This window comes from Sus scrofa, chromosome 16 (genome assembly GCF_054392235.1).
Source record: "Sus scrofa isolate SSC_HxYL_T2T_F1_AM1 chromosome 16, Sscrofa_HxYL_maternal_Yorkshire_Landrace_v2.0, whole genome shotgun sequence".
NCBI lineage: Eukaryota > Metazoa > Chordata > Mammalia > Artiodactyla > Suidae > Sus > Sus scrofa.
In genome coordinates, this window is record NC_139398.1 from 33,938,784 (window position 1) to 33,960,002 (window position 21,219).

The 21,219-nt window shown below is 43.6% G+C and overlaps 1 protein-coding gene and 1 non-coding gene across 7 annotated transcripts in view; one reads left to right on the top strand and one right to left on the bottom strand.

Moving 5' to 3' along the window:
- The first annotated feature begins 203 nt into the window (after positions 1–203).
- Positions 204–21,219, top strand: part of SLC1A3 (solute carrier family 1 member 3) — a 91,477-nt gene continuing 70,461 nt past the window's right edge. For 4 of the 6 annotated variants that reach the window (NM_001244425.2, NM_001289945.1, NM_001289946.1 and 1 more), the window contains 2 exon segments: positions 207–333; positions 1,949–2,220. In NM_001244425.2, the coding sequence (NP_001231354.1) occupies positions 2,040–2,220 (181 nt within the window). In that variant the 5' untranslated portion in view covers positions 207–333; positions 1,949–2,039. 6 annotated transcript variants of the gene reach the window in all.
- Positions 13,364–13,470, bottom strand: LOC146395500 (U6 spliceosomal RNA). The gene has a single exon (XR_014831641.1). It is a non-coding gene; the product is annotated as a U6 spliceosomal RNA (small nuclear RNA).

The following is a 21,219-nucleotide window of genomic DNA, read 5'->3' on the forward strand; positions in this document are numbered from 1 at the left end:
TTTGCATTTCTAATGAAAGTGAACTGACAAAGCGGGAAAGTGGTCTAAGAAGCAAAACAAAGCCAGCAAGCATGCTTCTGGTGCGCCAAGATTAATCAATATTCCAGAAACCTCGGGTTTCCCCCCTCCTGCTCCGTGGTGTTTTCATTTTTCCCCACTCCCCCTTTCCCGGGCACAGACTCCGCCCCTTTTCTTAAGTTGCCCTCATAGTAATTTGCAGTTTCAGAGCACATGCACGCCTTGCTCGCTGCGTTTTGTTGCTCCGCTGTACCTGCTGGGAATTCACCTTGTCATTGCCTGGGGTATCTTCCACCCGCCACAAAATCAGAAAAGGTAGGTCTGACGTCCTGTATTCCTGTTCAGCTTAATTTCTCACTCTTTTTCTCTGCCCGTGTATTTCGTTTCCCAAGCCGAGGAGTAGCGAGAGTAAAAGCTAGCCATTTTGGTAGATAAAGTTCACGTTAGTAATTTAATGCAATGAGCGTGTGGTGTCTATTTACGCCGTGTCCTCTCTTAATTTGGAGTTGAGTCATTCAGGGTGGATTGGGGGCAGCCTGTGGTTCGAGCTCTAGACAAGAGCCAGGGCTGAACTGGTCTGTTTAAAAGTGACTGGTGAAGGGAATCAGAGAGTCGTAGGGGAAACAAAATCTGGTCTCGCGTCTCCTCTTCTTCACGTCTCCCCAAACTTCTAATCTGCTGTGAAGTCTTAAGCAAGTTGGGGGTCTTATTGTCACTGCCCCCCAACCTGCAATTTTATTTATAAGTCAAAACTGTTAAAGCAAGTCCTTTTTTCCGCACTTGGGTTTGCCGAAGGCTTCCAAGGAAGCTCTTGCTTTCTAGTTACCTCCCCCACGGACGCACACGCTGGCTGTTCGCGTTGCCAGATACACACGTCCACAGGCACCACTGACTTTTCCTTGGATTTATCTATCATGGGAAAGATTATGGATTAGAAATCTTGTAAAACAGCAGGAGGAATCCCTTGATCTTTCCCAACAGCTGATTTCTACCTAGGAGAGATTTACTTAGATATATTCGAATAACCTCGGAGCACTTTAAAGAAACTAGAAACCATATGCTGCAAAGTTTGGAATGAAAATGAGATTCATCTCCTCATCTGTTTTAGAAATTCTAAATTTTCACATCCTGGGAAGTCAGTGATAGTTTCCTCAGACGACACCAGCATGTGTGCCACAAGACAAATGCCACTTTGTACTTCTAGTTGTGACAAAAATGAAAAGGGATTATGATTTCTGATAGCTTATAAATATGCCCAGTGGTAGTTTGCTTATTTCATGAAAAACATTTCATAGTTACCATGTGAAAGAGTCAAATGTCTTTTGCAGCTCCCATGGGTATCTGTGTTCTTTTTCATAAGCACAGCTACTAGTTGATATTATCATGGGTTTTTTTTTCCCTTCATGAAGAAAATACTTTATTTTACATAACAGAAACCGCTGACTGTGAAATCTCAATATCTGAGTTCATTTTATTGACCTGGATATGACTTCACCGTGTATACATCATAAGCCATTAAGTAGCTATTGAGCGTTTCCTGGGCATTCGGTTGGACATTAATTGAGGGTGAATGTTGTGCAAAGCTCCCTGCTAGGTTCTAGGGGATCAGGTGGGGGTTGGGGGTGCTCAGTCAGTTCACCCCCAGCCCTGGTGAACTCTTTTATACCTTCACTGGAGAGAGAAGGGCAAGTTTTTAGAAACATAACCTAAGTTTCTGCTCCTATATTCTGGATTTGTGCACATGTCTCACACGTGGTCCAGAAAATATGCACATTCTACCCTTGAGTCACTGGCATCGCTGCTCTCCAGCCCTTGATTCCTACTGGGATTGTGCAGTTTGCCAACAGCTTCCCCTGGTGCTGGGCAGCACTGATTTCTCACCCCTGGAGGTTTTTTAACCCTTGTCTCTCTCTCTCTCTCTCCTGTTCAGTTGTGTTCTTTAACACCAAAGAGGACTGGCTTTCTGGGGCTGATTCTGTGACATTGGAATTCAAAGAAGAGACGCTCCAGAGAAATACGCTATGACTAAAAGCAATGGAGAAGAGGCCAGGATGGGGGGCAGGATGGAGAGATTCCAGCAAGGAGTCCGTAAACGCACACTCTTGGCTAAGAAGAAAGTGCAGAACATCACAAAGGAGGATGTTAAAAGTTACCTATTTCGGAATGCTTTTGTGCTGCTCACTGTCACCGCCGTCATTGTGGGTAAGTCATTTGATAACCACCAGAAAACCAAAAAACAAACCTGGATCTTGTTTCTCTGGGGCATCTGACTGCCTGGGAATGTTATCAGATGAACTTATTGTTGGTATTCCAAAGGATAGCCTAGGTTTTCCTCTGGATCAGATGATTATTATTTTTTTCCCCCCATTAAATGACAGTCTGTTGGCATATTTGGAACAGTATATGGTAAACACATGGGAATCTGAAAGAAGCATCCTTAGGCATTATGCAAATCAGTTGATTGTGTGGAGAAGGGAAATAAATGTTTTTCCATCTCATGTGAGGATAACAGGATAATTTAATCATTAGGCCTGAGCAGTTAAGTAACAATAAAAACCAGCAAGCAGGCAAGATTTGGCCAAAATGTGATCATTATACAATGTCACTTTCACTTAAAACTAATTTATGCAATTAGTATACCCAAAATGAGACACATGTCTCTGGTAGTAATTATATTCTAACTGATGATGACTTGAAGTTGAGTATCAGCACTTAGACACAGAGGCGGAATCTTTTTTGTTTGCGCACTCTCTCATCCAGTGCCTGGGAAAGGTAAATTGGGGAAGATGTTAACACAGATAGATCTCTCATCATTGCCCCCAAGCGCCTGCCATAAATAGCTATACCTGTTTTTGAAACATCTCAGTCTCTTACTAATGTAGCATTGTTGACAGCAGTCTGTGCAAATAAAACGTTCCTGTTTTGTTTGACTCCTTGGTAGCCGAAATGATAGTTCATTACTGATGGGTAGCATTAGTCCTCCTTTAAAATATAGCTGAAAAAACTGCTTACTTGGTTTTTTGACGGACCCAATACAGAAATCCTTCAGCTGGTAAACACATAAGCCAAGGTCACGTAGTAAAAAATGCTATAACTTAAATTTTTACTAATCTGCCTCAAAAAAAAAAAAAAAAAGCCTTTAATCTCTACTTTGGAGTTTGCCAAGATCTCCATCAAATGGAAGAGGCAATAATAAAAACAAAGAAAATTCTATAGCATGTGAATATAATTATAACTTTATCCCGCAAAATAGGATTCTTAGATTGCAGACAAATAGGAATATGGCAGAAGAGTTGTTGTAAGACTTTAAGATATATTCCACTTTGGCTCCTCTTAATAACTGTTGGTGATTAATGACTGTTCAGTTACTTTTAGAAACGTGACCTGATTTTCAGAGAAAATGTCCTGATTGACTTGAGAAGTAATGCTTTCTTTAGGCTCCCAGGTTTAAATATCTTCGTGGAAGAAGTGTTTCCATACTGTATCCTTGTCTTGGAAGTTGATAGAAACTGCGGTATTCTCACCTCATTTTTGCTTTGAATTAGTTGTTGTCAAGCCAAATAATAGCTGCGTTATAATAATCGTGCGTGTTTATATAGCACTATTCTAGCTACTTTCTAGGTATTTTGCATGTATTAGCTCACTCCTTAAACAGGCCTATGAAGGCAGTGGGTTGGTATGATTAGTCTGATCTTCATTTTATGGCTGAGGAGATGGAGCACAGAGAGTTCAAGCAACTTGCTCAAAGATACACAGCTAGTAAATGCTAGAGCTGGAAGGCAAACTTAGGCTGTCCAGTGCCAGAAGCCATTCTCTCAACCCCTCTGTCTTCCCGCCTCTCTGCTCTCCTGACTAGCTGACATCCTATGAGAGATGCCAGGAAGAAAAATGTTGCTATGTCCTGGCAGAGGCCAATTACCAAGCAATGCTAGATGCATTCACACAGCATTGTCATTTTGCTATACGATTGACTTTAACTCAGCCAAAAAGGTGTAATTCTCCTACAAATGATTAAGCCACATCCCTCTCATTCATTGAACAAATATCCATTTATTTTGCAACCCTGTAGGTATAATAATAGAGCTCAGTGATACTGGAGTATGTTTGGGAAAGATGCAGAAACGTGTATTCGACATGGTGTTCTAAGCACTAGGGTTCAATTTCTAGGAGAGAAATGTTTCGGTTAAAGAATAGAGAATTTGGAAAGTGATAAAACCTGACCATGGAAAGCAGATTGATCGGGAAGGAAGTTCGGAAGTGATTACCAAGAAATAACATCACTAAGAGGAGGAAGTTAATGCTGGGATTTCAGAGACCATTTTCCGAGGGCGTTCTGGGATCATTTCCTAGTCCAGTGAAGACTTTCTTAAGATTTGTGAGAACTGTGATGAGTTGGCTGAGCTGGGATAGAGAACTTGGCAGGATGCCCTCAGGGTTGGCTTTCCTAATGGAAACTGAGGAGGTAGAAGTAAGAGAAGAAGGTCCTAACAAAGCAAAGAGCTCATTGACAGTCAGAGAGACCACTGGGTCCACACCAAGTCTACACCAAAGACTTGGAATCGCAACTTAGTAGCAAACAGATTTAGGAGCGGAGGAAGAACCCCCCAGTTGTCTCTTGGTTCCTCTTCCACTGAGGGCCCAGAGAAAACAAGGGTTCCTTTAGCTTGTCACTGAGGACCCTGTCTATGTCAATACTACAAGAAAGAATGGGGAAAGGACATGGGGGATATCAGCTCTGTAATTTATTTGCTTCAGCATAAGGACAAACTGGGGATGCTAGACAATCGTTATTTTCCCCAAAGATGAAATGAGAAGAAAGAACTACAGCTATTACTGCGTTTCTCAGGGTTTTGTTTTTTGGTTGTTTTTTTTTGGCTCCGTCGGTGGCATGCATATGTTCCTTCTCCAGGGATCCACCCTGTGCTGCAGCAGTGACCTGAGCTGCTGTCACGACAATGCTGGATCCTTAACCCCCTGCACCACTGGGGAACTCCTTGAATTCTTAGGTTTTGATCACTTTTACTAAAAAAAGACTGGGAAGAATCTCCATGTTGGTGCATTTTTGGGCTCAATCTGTTTTATTTTGTCTTTTTGAAGTAAAATAAGTGCGTTTAATATGTGGAAGTAGAAACTAGAAAAATAATGGAAGAGGAGTAGAGACACATGAATTTATATATTTAAAAGAAAGCAGAGAAATGTATAAATATTTCAGTCCCGTTTGCTCTACAAACACAGGCATAGAACCACATGTGCAGTTTGATGCCATTTCTCTGCAATGACATTTCTAATGGCGTCTTTAAGCAATATCAAAAATAATCTGAAAGTGCCAGGCTGCACAGCCCAAGTAACAGGAGCAGGTTCGCAACCTGAGAGAAGGCAGTGCCATGTGCTGCGTTCCCAGAGGATAATTCATCATTGAAGCATTAGACGAGGAGTTCCGTTCCCATTGTGGCTCAGCAGAAACAAGTCCAACTAGTATCCATGAAGGTGCGGGTTCGATCCCTGGCCTCGCTCAGTAGTCAGGGATCTGGCAGTGCCCTCGGATCCAGCATTGCTGTGGCCCATGGTGTAGGCCAACAGCTGTAGCTCCAATTCCACCCCTAGTCTGGGAAGTTCCATATGCCCTAAAAAGCAAAAAAAAAAAAAAAAAAGGGGGGGGGGGATTAGATGAAGTGACTTGCAGGGCTGTTGCAGACATTGGTCTGACAAAAACCACACTGAGAAGAGTGGTTCCTGTCTTTCTTCCTCCAGGAAGCACTTTCTCATTTCAAACTGTGGCCGGTTGTGTTAGGGTGACCGCAGACAGCTCCCTGAAAGAAAGGAAAGTCCTTTATCATGGTCAAGTCACAGAATGTCACTCTTTCCATGTGCAGGGAACAAAGAGCAAATCAAAATGAAATCTCAGGCCAAAGAATTATGAAGAAATGGGTCGCAAGGTCAGCATCAAGGGAAGGGAATCTATAAATATCATTGCATAGAATTAGATGATTGTACCTGAGGGAGTTCACAAGCATAGCAACTAACACCTTTCTCTGCTCTTGGTCTTAGGACACACGCACACACACACACACACGCACACACAATTAATGTTTAGGTTATTATTTATATGGCCTTGAAAGAAACTGATGACTTTTCAAGAGAGAAAACATGTTGACTAAAAGTATATAAAACAGTTCCACCATTTCCTAATACTCTGGTAATAAATTTAAATTGCATTCAATTCAATGCAGTCAGATAATATCTGAAAAGATATCCAAGAAACTGGTCACTGTGACTGCCTCTTGGGATCTGTATCTGGAGAATGCAATGGAAGGAATATTACTTTCCCTTAAATATCTCTTTGTATAGTTTAATTTTTTTTTGTTTTTTTTTTGTTTTTTTTTTGTTTTTTTATCTTTTTAGAGTCGCACCCGCAGCATATGGAGGTTCCCAGGCTAGGGGTCTAATTGGAGCTACAGCTCCTGGCCTACACCACAGCCACAGCAACAATGGATCCAAGCTATATCTGCCATCTACACCACAGCTAACAGCAACGCCGGATCCTTAACCCACTGAGCGAGGCCAGGGATCAAACCCGAAACCTCATGGTTCCTAGCGGGATTTGTTTCTGCTGCACCACGATGGTAACTCCCTACTCTTTGTATAATTTGAGTGCTTTTTACATGTTTACATATTACCCACGGTTATCTATTATCTGCTAAATAAGTCAGATAATTTTTAAAAAAGATTCAATGCTACTCAGCAATTTCAAAAATATTAGATATTGTGTATCTGCTACACAATAGGGACTGTCTGCCCTCGGGTTGTTTAGTAAGGGAGATGGATGAAAAATGAGATGATGAAAGAATACACGCGGTTCAGAGGTAGTAATAGAGAAGTTTGCAGCATTTTTTTGGCTTTTTGTTTTGTTTTTAAATTTTTTTTATTATTGTTGATTGCAGCATTTTTGGAAATGAGATCATATTGTGTATACATTCTATATCATATGTGATGCCTTTCTATGTTGGTACTTTAGAGGTTCTACTTTGTTATTAATAACCACATTTGGAGCCCGAGATGTGCCATGTGGAAGAAAATTTTAAATGTGGCTTTTGATGAAGGATAGATCTGGACTCATATGCCAGGTATACTTAATCACCATGTGATCCTAAAGGTGTTTAACGGTTCTGAAGTCTCAGTTTCCTCATTTGTCATTTCATGTATAATATATATATATATATTGTGAACACACGCATGGTGCCAAGCAGTGTTGCAAGTATTGTTAGTGTGTTAGCTTTATTTCATCCTCACTCCCCGGGTGGGAGGTATTTCTATTCTCATTTTATAAATGAGGGAACTGAAGCTCAGATACTTATCCCACAGTTGATGCATTTTGACTAGGATTCACATCCACCATTCTGGCTCCAGGTTCATACCATGGTGTTCTGGGTGCTGGACCCTGCTCCCAGGAAATGTTCATTCTTGTTTTATTACAGCAGTTAGCTAAGGATGTGCACTGATGCATCAACAGGAGGGGTAGAAGGGAGAGAGTGAATTGAGGATTCAGAACAAGGGTCGCTCTTGAGTCCTGGTGTGCGATTGCGTGTGAGTTGACAGAGAAGGTGTGCTGCAGGCTGATGGTCTGATTTCTGGCTTGGGTGGCTAAGTGGCAATGATGCCACCCGTGAAGGTAGATGAGTAAGTCAGTTTTGGACGTGTTGAACGTGAGATGCAGGTCGCACTGCAGTGGACATGCAGGGCAGGAGGTTCACCCCAAATAGAAACTTGGAAGACAGTCTTACCATTTCCAAACTGAACAAGGACAGGGTCCGTCTTTGAACATAAATGAATAATGATCGATGAATCAGGTTATCCTCCTGCATAAGCTACTCTGTCAGTGAGTCTATTCCCGGAGCAGTATTAACTCCAGGACACTTCTTTCTGACTAGAAGCAGTAACCTCCAGAAATGCCGTGGTGCTGTTCTGAGCCTCGGACGTGTAACGCAATATCTCGCTGAGTCAGTTAGCTCAACCAGAAGGTTCATCAATGCAGACTTATCAGCTGCTGCACAACAGTGCCAGGAGTGGGACCCAACTAGCCAACTGCCTGCGTTTGTGGCCCACATGCTGACATCTTTTAGCTTACTGAAAGGAGGGCAATCTTCTGAGGTTGAACAATAGGAATCCGAAGAATGGTAAACAGATTTCCAGCTGAGATTGCCAATGTCTTCAGCATTTCCTGGAAATGAGAAGGAGAGAGGGAGCTTCAGGAAGGTGGGGGAAGGGTGGCTTCTGAAGCAGGCCCTCCGCTGGTCATATCAGAGCCCAGCTATGTGCTGTCACACACAGAGGCTCTGGGCTGGGCTGGAAGGCTCAGAGCTGAGAAGGAGTGGATCCACAATGCCCTGCTCTAGAGAAGTGACACAGGGATAGAGTGTTAGGGACTAGAATCTGTTTGGTTTTTTTTGTTTGTTTGTTTTTTCTCCCTACTTAATCATCCCTCCCATGGAGCAGAACTGTAGAAAAATTGTCAGGGACAGCAAGAGCAAATACCCAACCTGCATTAGATCCCAGCCCTCCCTCCCACCTTCTTAAAAGCATTCCAGGGAGGAGTTCCCATCGTGGGGCAGCGGAAACCAATCCAGCTAGGAACCACGAGGCTGAGGGTTCGATCCCTGGCCTCGCTCAGTGGGTTAAGGATCTGGGTTGCCATGAGCTGCGGTGTAGGTCGCAGACGCGGCTCGGATCCGGCATTGCTGTGGCTCTGGTGTAGACCAGCGGCTACAGCTCCGATTTGAGCCCTAGCCTGGGAACCAACATATGCCACAAATGCGGCCCTAAAAAAAAGCAAAAAAAAAAAAAAGCATTCCAGGGAGCTGCCTCCTATCTCCTGGACAGAGTCCAGGACCCGATAGGGAGTGGATCAGAGTTTCAGATTCTGGAGTTAGGCATTTAGGTTTCTATCCCAGTTCTGGAACCGAGCCTCCATTTCTTCGTGTGCAAAATCGAATAATTATGACACCTCTCTCCCGAGACTTATATCCCAGTTCTGCCACTTACAACCATGTAATCTGAAATAATTTCCTCACATGCTTGGCAGGCAAAGTGCCCATGGAAACTATACACCCTCCGTCTTTGGCTTCTGTCTGTGCTGTGGCATCAAGTGAAAATACACTTGATGGATGGTGCTGATCTGGGACCCGGGGAAGAGGGAGGACCGCTGGCAGGAAGGGCAGAGGAGAATCACCTGGTTTAGGTCTGGAAGTGGCTTCTGTTTCTTTGCCGAGACAGGAGAGGCAAAGAGTTGTAGGAAGAGACTTAATAGTTGTAAAGGGCTTTGAGAGGCAGAGATGAAAGCCTCAGAGTAAGTGATACTGGCATTATCTGTCCCTTCCCTACCTGGCTTTTTGAGCCAAAGCAGAGAGTAATCCCCAGGCAGCTCGTTATCACCACACAGGCTGCTCGGTGGAGGGAGGGTCTGACAGCCGGAGGTCTCTCTCAGGAAAATGGGAAATGGCTGAGCAAATGTTTTCAGTGGATGTGTTCACATACTCAGTGGTGCCTTTTTTTATTTTATTTTTTTGTCTTTTTGCCATTTCTAGGGCTGCTCCCCTGGCATATGGAGGTTCCCAGGCTAGGGGTCCAATCAGAGCTGTAGCCGCTGACCTATACCAGAGCCACAGCAACGTGGGATCCGAGCCACGTCTGCAACCTACACCACAGCTCACGGCAATGCCAGATCCTTAACCCACTGAGCAAGGGCAGGGATCGAACCCTCAACCTCATGGTTCCTAATCGGATTCGTTACCCACTGTGCCACGACGAGAGCTCCTCAGTGGTGCATTTTTGTTCATACCACTTGGGACCAATCAGAGTTCTCCTCCTCCTGGTTCCTCCTTTGCCCCAGCATTTTGATGTCTTCTGTTGATGCACTGTCGCCCCCCATCAGAATGGGGGCAAGTGAGATGAGGGGTTCTGGAAACTTGGGGAAAATAATGGTGTTGGTTTCTAACTGAGTTTGTAAAGCTTATTTTGAAGTAGGAGGCAGAAGGCTTAATGTTCTAAGAGGATCTCTGGATTTTTTTTTTTTTTTTTCTCTTTTTTTCTTCCTGTTAATTCTGATAATGAAAAAAACTGAGCAGGCCATTTCAAGTGTATTTCTCTTTCAAGGCGGAAATCAATAAGCAGGTGTGTTCAGAATAGTTACCTGCAATAATAATACCTTCCATTGATGCAGTGTTACAGATAACAGTGCTTTCCCAGAGCAGGTCTGCGGCCCATTCATCCCTATTTCTTTTCATTTATTTATTTTTGGTCCACGCCCTCAGCGTATGGAAGTTCCCAGGCTAGGGAGTGAACCTGCGTCACAGCAGCAACCCAAGCTGTTGCAGTGACAACTCTATCCTTAACCCACTGCACCACCGGAGAACTCTCCCCTCTTCTGATTAGCATCTGTGAAGGTCTGAAACACAGCTGAGAAAGCCCTGAGAGTCTAAAGGTCCTGCTTCCAGACTCAGCTCTGCCATTAGCTCCTTTATGATTTAAGACAAATCTCTGGGCCTCCTGTTTCTTCATCAGCAAAGTACATTTGGGCTAATGTCTGCTTCCAACTCAAATTCTATCATGTTTGCCTTCCTCTGAAGCTGAATATTTGGAGCAAGATAGAGGAATGCTTTCTTTCCAGTCCAAGATGCTCTACAATTGCAGGGACCTTTTCCCTGAATTCATCTCCGGACCCATTCTAGCCGGTCTCTAATCTAACAAGCATCGCCTTCTCTGGCTCTGAATTCTTGTGACTGTCAAGTTCCTGACTCTGGGTGTGATGACCTGTGCTTTCTAAGCCATGTTTGAGGACAAAGGGAGGCACACTTCGCAGAAGCCACTTCTGCCCTCTGTCTTCTGCCCGTCTCAGAAATCAGAAGGCAAAAAGTTGCGCGTTGTTGTTTCTGCTCTGCAAGGTTGGGAAGAGCCTACACTATTTGGAAGAGGTAATGGGAATCTAAGCACCGTCTTTTCCAAGCCGGACATTCCAGGTGTTACGAGTTCTTGATATTTATGGAACACCGGGGTGTCGTCATTCATCAAGTATTTGGTCTGGCAGTTAGGTCAGCTGTATCGTTGCTGTGAGATGTGGAAACACGCAGATCACTTCAGGGCACAGAGTTTAGCCACTGTGCTCATCAAAGATTAAAAATTGTGAGTTTGATGTCAAACGTCAGTGTTCTCACAAGGGCACAGAGCTTATTCCCCAGACCAGGAATAGTGTCAACATGACGCTCAGTCAAAAGATGCCCTTAGAGGAGTTCCCGTCGTGGCACAGTGGTTAACGAATCCAATGAGGAACCATGAGGTTGCTGGTTTGATCCCTGGCCTCGCTCAGTGGGTTAACGATCTGGTGTTGCCGTGAGCTGTGGTGTAGGTTGCAGACGTGGCTCGGATCCCACGTTGCTGTGGCTCTGGCGTAGGTCAGCGGCTACAGCTCCGATTCGACCCCTAGCCTGGGAACCTCCATTTGTCGTGGGAGCGGCCCTAGAAAAGGCAAAAAGGCAAAAAGGCAAAAAAAAAAAAAAAAAAATGCCCCTAAAAAGAGTTCTCTTGTGGTGCAGCCCCTTGATGACCTGGCCTTGTCATTGTCACTGCAGTGGCTCAAGTCACTGCTGTGGCGTGGGTTTGATCCCTGGCCCAGGAACTTCCACATGCCTGCGGCTCGGTCAAAAAAAAAAAAAAAAAAAAAAAGATGCACTTAAGTGGTTTTGAAAACCAAAAAGAGAACACTAAAACCCCCAAAACTAGATAAAGGGAGATACACCCTGGCTGAACTAAGATAAGGTAGAAGAAAGCCTCTCCTTTTTTCCTCTCTGTGTGTCGTATCAAGAGTTGGAGATAAATTTAGGAGCAGCAGTCAAAAGACACACTTAAGTTTTGAATTTCAAGACTGAGTTCCTGTCTCCAGAGAGGACAGCTTCATTCTTCTGGTCCCCAAAGAGACTTCTCCGGTTCTCCAGCAATGATTCCAGGCCACAAGTGGTGACTGCTTCCCCGAGAGAAAACAGTGGGCTATTAGTGAGAGACTTTCTGTTCAGAATCTTGTAAGATGAAGCTCATTTGTCCCTAATGAGAGCACAGATGGACAATTGCTGCCCTTCTCACCCTGAAAAGATGGCCTCTGCCATCCTCTGACATGTTGCATCACTGGACATTCCATCTTTAAAACAAGGAAGGCAAAACCCTAGGGGTCCATGTGCTTGCTGCTGTCTTCAGTGTGTTGATGGAGGAAGGCCAAGCCAACAAGAAGGAAACGATGAGTGCTTTTTGTCTTTTTGTCTTTTCAGGGCCGCACCTGCAGCATATGGAGGTTCCCAGGCTAGGGGTCTATTCAGAGCAGTAGCCGCCGGCCTACACCAGAGCCACAGCAACGCCAGATCCGAGCCGTGTCTGTGACCTACACCACAGCTCACGGCAACGCTGGATCCTTAACCCACTGAGCGAGGCCGGGGATCGAACCTGCCACCTCATGGTTCCTAGTTGGATTCATTTCCGCCACGCCATCATGGGAACTCCAGGAAATGACGAGTCTTTTAAGAAACTGCCTCTGACCCAAGTTGTTTTCTCTATTTTTTCTCATTTATTTATTCTTGTCTTAGATTTGCTTTTTGAAGGCAAAGGAAGTAGTCATGTACATAAAGCTGAGACTCAATTTTACCAGGGCTTTGTAAGTTCTGGCACTGGGATGCTTTACACAATATGATGGATGAGGAAAGAGCATGCCTTTGCCAAGTGGCTCTCATGTGCATTTTCAGCTTTGATATACCTGTACCTCCGTGGGGTAGGTAACTGATGGAAGCAGCATATGAGCCTGTAACGACTAAGGTCAAAGTTTTTTCAGCCACTTTCTTGTCTTCAGAAAGAGTCTTTTCGTCAGAAAACTATCCACTTACTATACATCTGAGTACAGCTGGTATCTCCCAAGTGGGTTAAGGATCCAGCTTTGTCAGTGGCTGTAGCTTGGGTCCCTGCTGTGGCTCAGGTTGAATCCCTGGCCCCAGATCTTCCACATGCCAGGGGGGCAGCCAAAAAAAAAAAAAAAAAAAAAAGAACAAAATGGTATAAAATGAAAGTGTCCCACCCACCAAGGTCCCTGGGGATTTAGTTAACTTTGTTATCAGTTTTCTTCTGTGTCTTTTATGAGCGTAAAAATAAATTCGTACTTGTTTTTTTTTTTTTTAAAGCAAATGATAGCACAGTATATATAACCCCCTTCATGCTTTGCTTTTTACACTTTACAGTATTCCTTAGATGTCATTTCCTTTTTTTTTTTTTTTTTTTGTCTTTTCTAGGGCCACACCTGCGGCATATGGAGGTCCCCCAAAATATGGAATGCTTCACAAATTTGCATGTCCTCCTTGCGCAGGGACCATGCTAATCTTCTCTGTATCGTTCCAATTTTAGTATGTGTGCTGCCAAAGTGAGCACAGGTGTCATTTCTTACTAACACATACAGGGCCTCCTCCTTCTCTTGTGGGTGCATTGTATGGATGAACTATAATATTTAAGCAATTCCCAATTGATGGACACTTGAGTTGTTTTCAACCTTTTGATATCATTTTTCAAATGGTATAATGAATAATCTTGGAAAAAGTTATTTCACACTCTAAAAGTGAAATTGCTGAAACTAAGGGAATATGCATTTGTGATTTTGATAAATATTGCTAATTTGGACCCTGTAGAGGTTGTAGTAATTTACTCTCCCATATTGTGAGATTTAAAAGAGTTTGCCCCAATGCTGCTGCTGCCACAGATAAAGATGAGTGAACTTTACAGTTTGTGGGGGCTGGCAGGCATAGAACACACACACAAAGGCACAGGAGAACTTGGACATTTTAAAATAGATTTAATTTCCAATTTCTGTTCACATCTATATATAGAGAGATAGATATCTCTATCTATCTCTCTCTCTATCTATTTATCTATTTATCTATCTATCTATCTATCTATCTACCTATCTATCTATTTTTAACCAGAAAAGAAGACAACAGATAACAGATTCTGGTGTTTTTAGTTACGAGTTCTAAAACATTTTTTTTCTTTTTCTTTTTCTTTTTAGGGCCTCACTCTTGGCTTATGGAAGTTCCCATGCTAGGGTCGAATTGGAGCTACAGCTGCCAGCCTACACCACAGCCACAGCAATGCCACATCCAAGCTGCGTCTTGACCTACACCACAGCTCACAGCAGCGCCGGATCCTTAACCCACTGAGTGAGGCCAGGGATTGAACCCGAAACCTCATAGTTCCTAGTCAGATTGTTTCCGCTGTGCCATGACAGGAACTCCTAAAATAGATTTTTTTTTTTTTTTTTAGATTTTTTAAAATGCCATTGGAGTGGACATTTAAAAGACCTGTAGGATTACTTATAAGTTAAATTATTATTTCACATAGCCTATGTTAGTGCAGTTTTAAGAAGAAAGCCCCAAGCTTTTCAGAACTCCAGGTTTCTTCCCATGCAATTGCCATGCGGATTTGAGTCTGCATCTGCACCCTGCTTGGTCATCAGTCACCCAGGCTGGTTATCTGGGCACCAGTGGTGGACAAGGCTGCAACAGGTATTTCCCACCTCCAGCAACAGGAAATACCAAAGGACAAAAGAATGAGCCAAGCCAGGGCCCAAATCTCTGAAGGATATGGGAACAGAGGAGTGGGGGAGGGTTGAAAGGTTGCCTCAAACCAGAGTAGCTTCTCACCAGGAAACGCCTGGAAGTTTGGGCTGAAACAAAAGACCAGGAGCCAGCAGACCAGTTGAGCAGGTAAATTCGCCATTAGGCCCTTGCCCTCTTTATTAAAACGAGGTAATGGAACTTTATGTCCAGTAGCTTCATCAGGCTGTCATGAGACGGGCCTTTGATAGCTCCACATTGGGCCACAACCTAACCAAGTTCTGAAATAGAAACATTTCGATCTATCAATTATTTATTGCATACCTGCCATAAGAACTGTAAGGACTAAATTGATAAAGCACTTTAAGACTTATTACAAGCTTTCATGTGCATTATCAAGGACTTCGAATTCATTAGAAGAAACAAGATGGGTTTATTTAAATAAAATAAGATAATGTTCAGAACATTTAGCTGAGAATATTAAAAATTCAAAAAGATCTTCGATACTGCCTTTCTGATCTGTTTTCCCATTTTTCAGATTAAAAGGCGGAGAGACAAAGAGATTATGTGATTTGAAGATAAGAGCTGTAGGAGTCCCCGTCGTGGCGCAGTGGTTAACGAATCCGACTAGGAACCATGAGGTTGCGGGTTCGGTCCCTGCCCTTGCTCAGTGGGTTAACGATCCAGCGTTGCCGTGAGCTGTGGTGTAGGTTGCAGACACGGCTCGGATCCTGCGTTGCTGTGGCTCTGGCGTAGGCCCGAGGCTACAGCTCCGATTCGACCCCTAGCCTGGGAACCTCCATATGCCGCAGGAGCGGCCCTAGAAATGGCAAAAAGACAAAAAAAAAAAAAAAAAAAAAAAAAAGAAGAAGAAGATAAGAGCTATGGACATAGATCTAAATTCAAAATCCCATTTTTGCCACCATCACTTACTGGCCATGTCATCTTGGACAAATGGCTTATTCTTTCTAGGGCTCAGTCTCCTCATCTATAACATGGCGATATTAAGTCCTATAGGTTTGCTTTGTCATTTAAGTGAAGTATTTACTAGTATAATTAATTGCCAACATCACATCTGGAACCCTCACCTCTAACTCTTAATCCGTGATCTTTTTACAGCATCACACCTGACATCCCTCACCCTCAAAAAAACCCACCTTGTGAGAGAATTAGGGATCAAGAGCTGTCACTCTTAGTTTGTGAGTCTAAGCATATGAGAAATCATAGTTGAGTCAAGAATCAGTTTCCCAAATTGTGGGTGAAATCACAGTTTGGAAGAGAGGGGATCTCTAAGAGTAGGCCCCTATGTGCATGGAACTCAGTAGGGAATCACTTAGAAGTTAAGTGATTTCCTATACTCAGAAAACCATTCAATAGGAGTTCCCGTTGTGGTGCAGTGGTTAACGAATCCGACTAGGAACCATGAGGTTGTAGGTTCGATCCCTGCCCTTGCTCAGTGGGTTAAGGATCTGGCGTTGCCGTGAGCTGTGGTGTAGGTCGCAGACGTGGCTCGGATCCCACGTTGCTGTGGCTCTGGTGTAGGCTGGCGGCAACAACTCCAATTATATCCCTAGCCTGGGAACCTCCATATTGCTGCAAGAGTGGCCTTAGAAAAGGCCAAAAAACAAAACAAAACAAAACAAAACAAAACAAAACAAAACATAACAAAACAAAAACACCATTCAACAGCAGCTGGGGGGCCAGGCAGAGTCTCTCAGGCTAAACCCCTAAACCCCGCCCCCCCGCCCCCCCCCCCCCCCCCCCGCCCCATGCAGCTCACTTGTTGGTGTGTGGATGGAACTGCAACCTTGCTTTTAACCAGTAGAATATGGCCAAGGTCATGGATGCCACCCCATTGATTTTGTTACACACCCTACATTAGATAGTTGTAACCTTGGGGCAAACCAGTGCTGGTTTTGTGTTTGTGTGTTTGTTCTTTTGCTACAAAAATGAAAAGATCCTTGCTGGGAAATAGTAGTGTTTTGTCACGGAGAAACAGCGGTGCACTGTCAACAAAAATATTTGAGGAGTTCCCTGGTAGCCTAGCAGTTAAGGGTTCAGCATTGTCATTGCTGTGGCTCAGGATCGATCCCTGACCTGGGAATTTCTGCATGCCATCAGCATGCCTCCCCGCCAAACGAAATCCACAAAAACATTCGATACTGTCATATCCTTGAGCTATCTTGCGTACAAGCAAGATCTCCTTTCTGGTCAAAGATCTACAAGCTTTTCCTGGGAAAGAGTTTGAATGCGTTTTGACTGGTTTGCAATGTAAATGTTTCAAGAGGTAGCTGGCTCATCCTAGGTGGGCGGTTGGGGGTCTTTTCTTATAGCCGACCTCAGAAAGTGGGTTTTTTCTTGGGCCACTATTTTAGATTCTCTTTCGCCACCTGAGCTCTTTGGAGGCATTATTTCTTTTTCTGGAGAATTTTGTATTGTTAGTAACAATTCATGGCAGAGTTTGGAGATGGGGTAGGAACCTTAGTGAAAATTGGTGATTTCAAACTCCAGCATCCACCAAAGTTAAACTGGGTGATTTCGTCTAAAGTTCATTTCAAATGGTATCTCATTCTTTTCCTCTTAGATATTTTCTGGCTTTTTACTATTCAGTAATTTTTTCAGATTAGATACCGACCAAACAGGTCCATATCGGGAAACAGGACCTTAGCTTTAATTTGTGTGTGTTTGTCCAGTGATGTGTTCTTTCTGAGGCTCCAGTGTGTACATTGTGTTTTAGTTTAGAAAGTGAAGTGATATTTAATCTTCTGAAGAAGTATTTGTTGTATAGACTCTCCAGGGGAAAAAGTGAACCTCTGAAGAATTCCCTTCTTGAAGAGAAAAGATTTTTCTTTTTCTTTTTTTGGGTTTTTTACTCTTTTTTTTTTTGCCTTTCTAGGGCCACTCCCGAGGTATATGGAGGTTCCTAGGCCAGGGGTTGAATTGGAGCTGCAGCTGCCAGCCTACACCACAGCCACAGCAACGCCAGATCTGAGCCACATCTGTGACCTACACCACAGCTCATGGCAGCACCGAATCCTTAACCCACTGAGCAAGGCCAGGGATTGAACCGGTGTCCTCATGGATACTAGTTGGGTTCATTACCACTGAGTCACAACAGAGACACAGCAACTCAGGATCCGAGCCATATCTGCAACCTACACCACAGCTCACGGCAACGCCGGATCGTTAACCCACTGAGCAAGGGCAGGGTCTGAACCCGCAACCTCATGGTTCCTAGTCGGATTCGTTAACCACTGCGCCATGACGGGAACTCCAAGTTGTCTTTTTAAAATGCATCTTTGTTGATAGCATTCAACCAGCACAGTTCATTTTGATCCTAAACATTTTTGTTAAGATAATTCCTAGATTCTAGAAATCTTGTCACAGTACTAAAACAGCACTGCTATAAGGCTGCTGGCTGAGCATGAGCCATCTTGACATTGCTTGTGACATCTCTGTATTACATAATGTCACCAAGATGCCAACTTTGCAAAGTTTGCTTTGGCTCTAACAAATCCTGTTGGAAAGTTCTTTTGGCTTTTGTTGTTATTTTTGCCAAGTAATCAATAACAAAAGATCTGTTCTTTTGCACTAAAGAACTGGTGGCCATAAAGGCTTTTATTAGTTCTGGGAATATCAATCGATGTGGTTAAATAAGTGCCCACTAATGGAACTCAGCCCTGCAGAGGCAGTGAGCTACTTTACTGAAGGAAAACAAGCTCCCCTTACCCCCAGCTGGTCAGAAGGGCAGAGTGGAGAGGGCTCTGAGAAGTCCATGCATCAGGCTGTGAGAATGTGTTTCACAGAAGGCTCTTTTCCTTGCTGGACTCTGTAATCAGAAACCTGTATTGCTTACCCCAAAAAGCAGTCTTTGCATTCATAGCATTTCCTCTTGATTTGATGCTGAGAGCTGGCTGACTTCAACCACGCTGGCTTCACCGCTAACGCTGCCTGTCCCAGCAGAGAGCTGAAGGAAAAAAACTGTCTTTTGTTTATTCATTCAACAAATGAATTGAAAAAAGCTCCATGTTGACTTCATTAGGTAAAATCAACAAAGTCTTTCCTCAGCTTATGCTCTACACTTAACCTAGTTCAACATAAAATGAAGAGATAGATAAAATATCAGGCACTAATTTAGGCTCTTTAGAATTTTTTTTTTTTTTTTGCTTTTTTGGGCCACACCTGTGGCATATGGAAGTTCCCAGGCTAGGGGTTGAATTGGAGCTACAGCTGCTGTCCTGTGTCACAGCCACAGTAATGCAGGATCCGAGCCGAGTCTGTGACCTACACCACAGCTCACGGCAATGCCAGGTCCTTAACCCACTGAGCAAGGCCAGGGATCCAACCCACAACCTCATGGTTACTAGTTTCCACTACGCCACAATGGAAACTCCTTAATTTAGGCTCTTTAAATTAGTATCGTGACTATTGAAAGGCCATGAGTACAGCATAGTGGGTGAGGACTGAGCCCTGAAGCTCGACAGCCCGGGCAGGAAGTCTGCCTCAGCCGCTTAGCTGTCCTTGGAACGAAATTAAGCCCTTTCTACATTGACCATGGCTCCGACCAATATAGTTTTGTGGTTTGGGCAGTTTACCCATTTCTTTCAATGACTGGTTCTTCATCTGTGAGATACAAGTAGTACTAGTCTGGGCCTCCGTGGTGTCTGCTTGTAGGACTTGGCATCCAGCATGTGCTGAAGACTATTAGCTGTTGTCTGTGAGCATGAGAACCTAAAGCATGTATCTTGTTTCTTGGCTTGTATCTTGCTCCTAGAACCCCTTTTGCATTAGCTATATTTTCATTCAGGGTCTTTCCCACCTTTGTTACTGATGATTTCCAAGAATTAAAATGTGTGCCGTGGAGGGGAAAGACAGGCAGCTTTAATTAATAAGTTCTATATAAGTGTAGTTAAGTCATTCCAGAAAAAGGGACTTAGGGTGACCATTTCGAATGGTGCCTTGATACCATATTGTGAGGTCCTCAATAGGAGGACCTGTGAAGGGTTGCAGGCTCTGCTGGGTGCCTCTGGGACATTGCCAGCAGATCCAAGATGAATACTCAGGTGCTTCTACAATTTAGAGGGGTTAGAGATGCTGAAGACTCAGGCCAGGTGCATTTGAGTACTGTCCTCAAGCAGGCTAGTAGAAAGAGCACTAGCTTTTGTTGAGAAGCCCCCAGGTCCACCACTTACTAGTTCTGTAACCTTGAGCCTGTTAACTAACTTCTGAGCATCAGCATATTCTTTTTTTTTTTTTTTTTTTTTTGTCTTTTTGCCATTTCTTGGGCTGCTCTCGCAACATATGGAGGTTCCCAGGCTAGGGGTCGAATCAGAGCTGTAGCCACCGGCCTATGCCAGAGCCACAGCAACACGGGATCTGAGCCGCGTCTGTGACCTACACCACAGCTCACGGCAACGACGGATCCTTAACCCACTGAGCAAGGCCAGGGATCAAACCTGCAACCTCATGGTTCCTAGTTGGATTCGTTAAGCACTAAGCCATGACGGGAACTCCATATTTGTCTTTAAAATAGGTATAATACCTGTCTCATAAAGTTGTGATGGAGATCACACCACCATTCACGTACAGTAAGAGCTGGATAAACTTTGCCCTTTCCCATCACAACCTCTTTCTCAAGAGAAGCGGTGGCTCATTTGGTAAACCCAGAGATGGTAAATAGACCAAAGCATAAGTCAAGAACAAAACTCATTCAAAATGCGTTTGCAATGGACTATCACTCTAAACAACTTCTCTTTTCAAAGCATTTGACCTAAAACTAGTCCTTATAAATAAATTATAATGCGGATAAGCAATGAGATCCTGCTGTATAACACTGGGAACTATATCTAGTCGCCTATGATGGAGCATGATGGAGGATAAAGTGAGAAAAAAGCATATATATGTATAGGGGACTGGGTCACTTTTGTCGTATAGTAGGAACTTGACAGAACACTGTAAACCAGGTAAAATGGAAAAAATAAAAATCATTGAAAAAATTATAATGCCTTTCTACTGCTCTGATGATAAATAAAGAGTTTTTAGAAAATATGGATTCCACGTTGGAGAAGGTAAAGAAAAGGAGACATTCTAGGGTAGCTGATGCCACGACTGCACTTACAAGCAGGACCAGCTTGACTGGAAGAAGAAAGAAGAAAAGTATCACCACCTCTTGAGACTTTGCCTCCTAGACCGTCTTTCTGTTGCTCTGTTTGGCGTATTGGAGAGTTAAGAGACTTTATTCACTGAGCTGGCTTGCTTTTCCTCCTAACACCTATATGAAAACTGGTTGCACTACATAAATGGGGAATTTGATGGAGGAAGGAAAGAGAAGGTACATGGAACATCACTAAGAGAAAGAAGCTCTCCTGCAGAGAGGGGAGCAGAATCAGGGCTGGCCAGGGTTAGACTTTGGGAAATGCGATCAAGTGCACCTGTTATTTAGAAAGAGCAATCCCTTCCTTCACCCACACTGGCTTGCATCTTGCTCCTAGAAACCCTGTCATTAATAGAGCAGCTATTATCAAATTTTTTCAAATTACAACTTAAATAGGCATTTCTGGAGTTAGCCAGG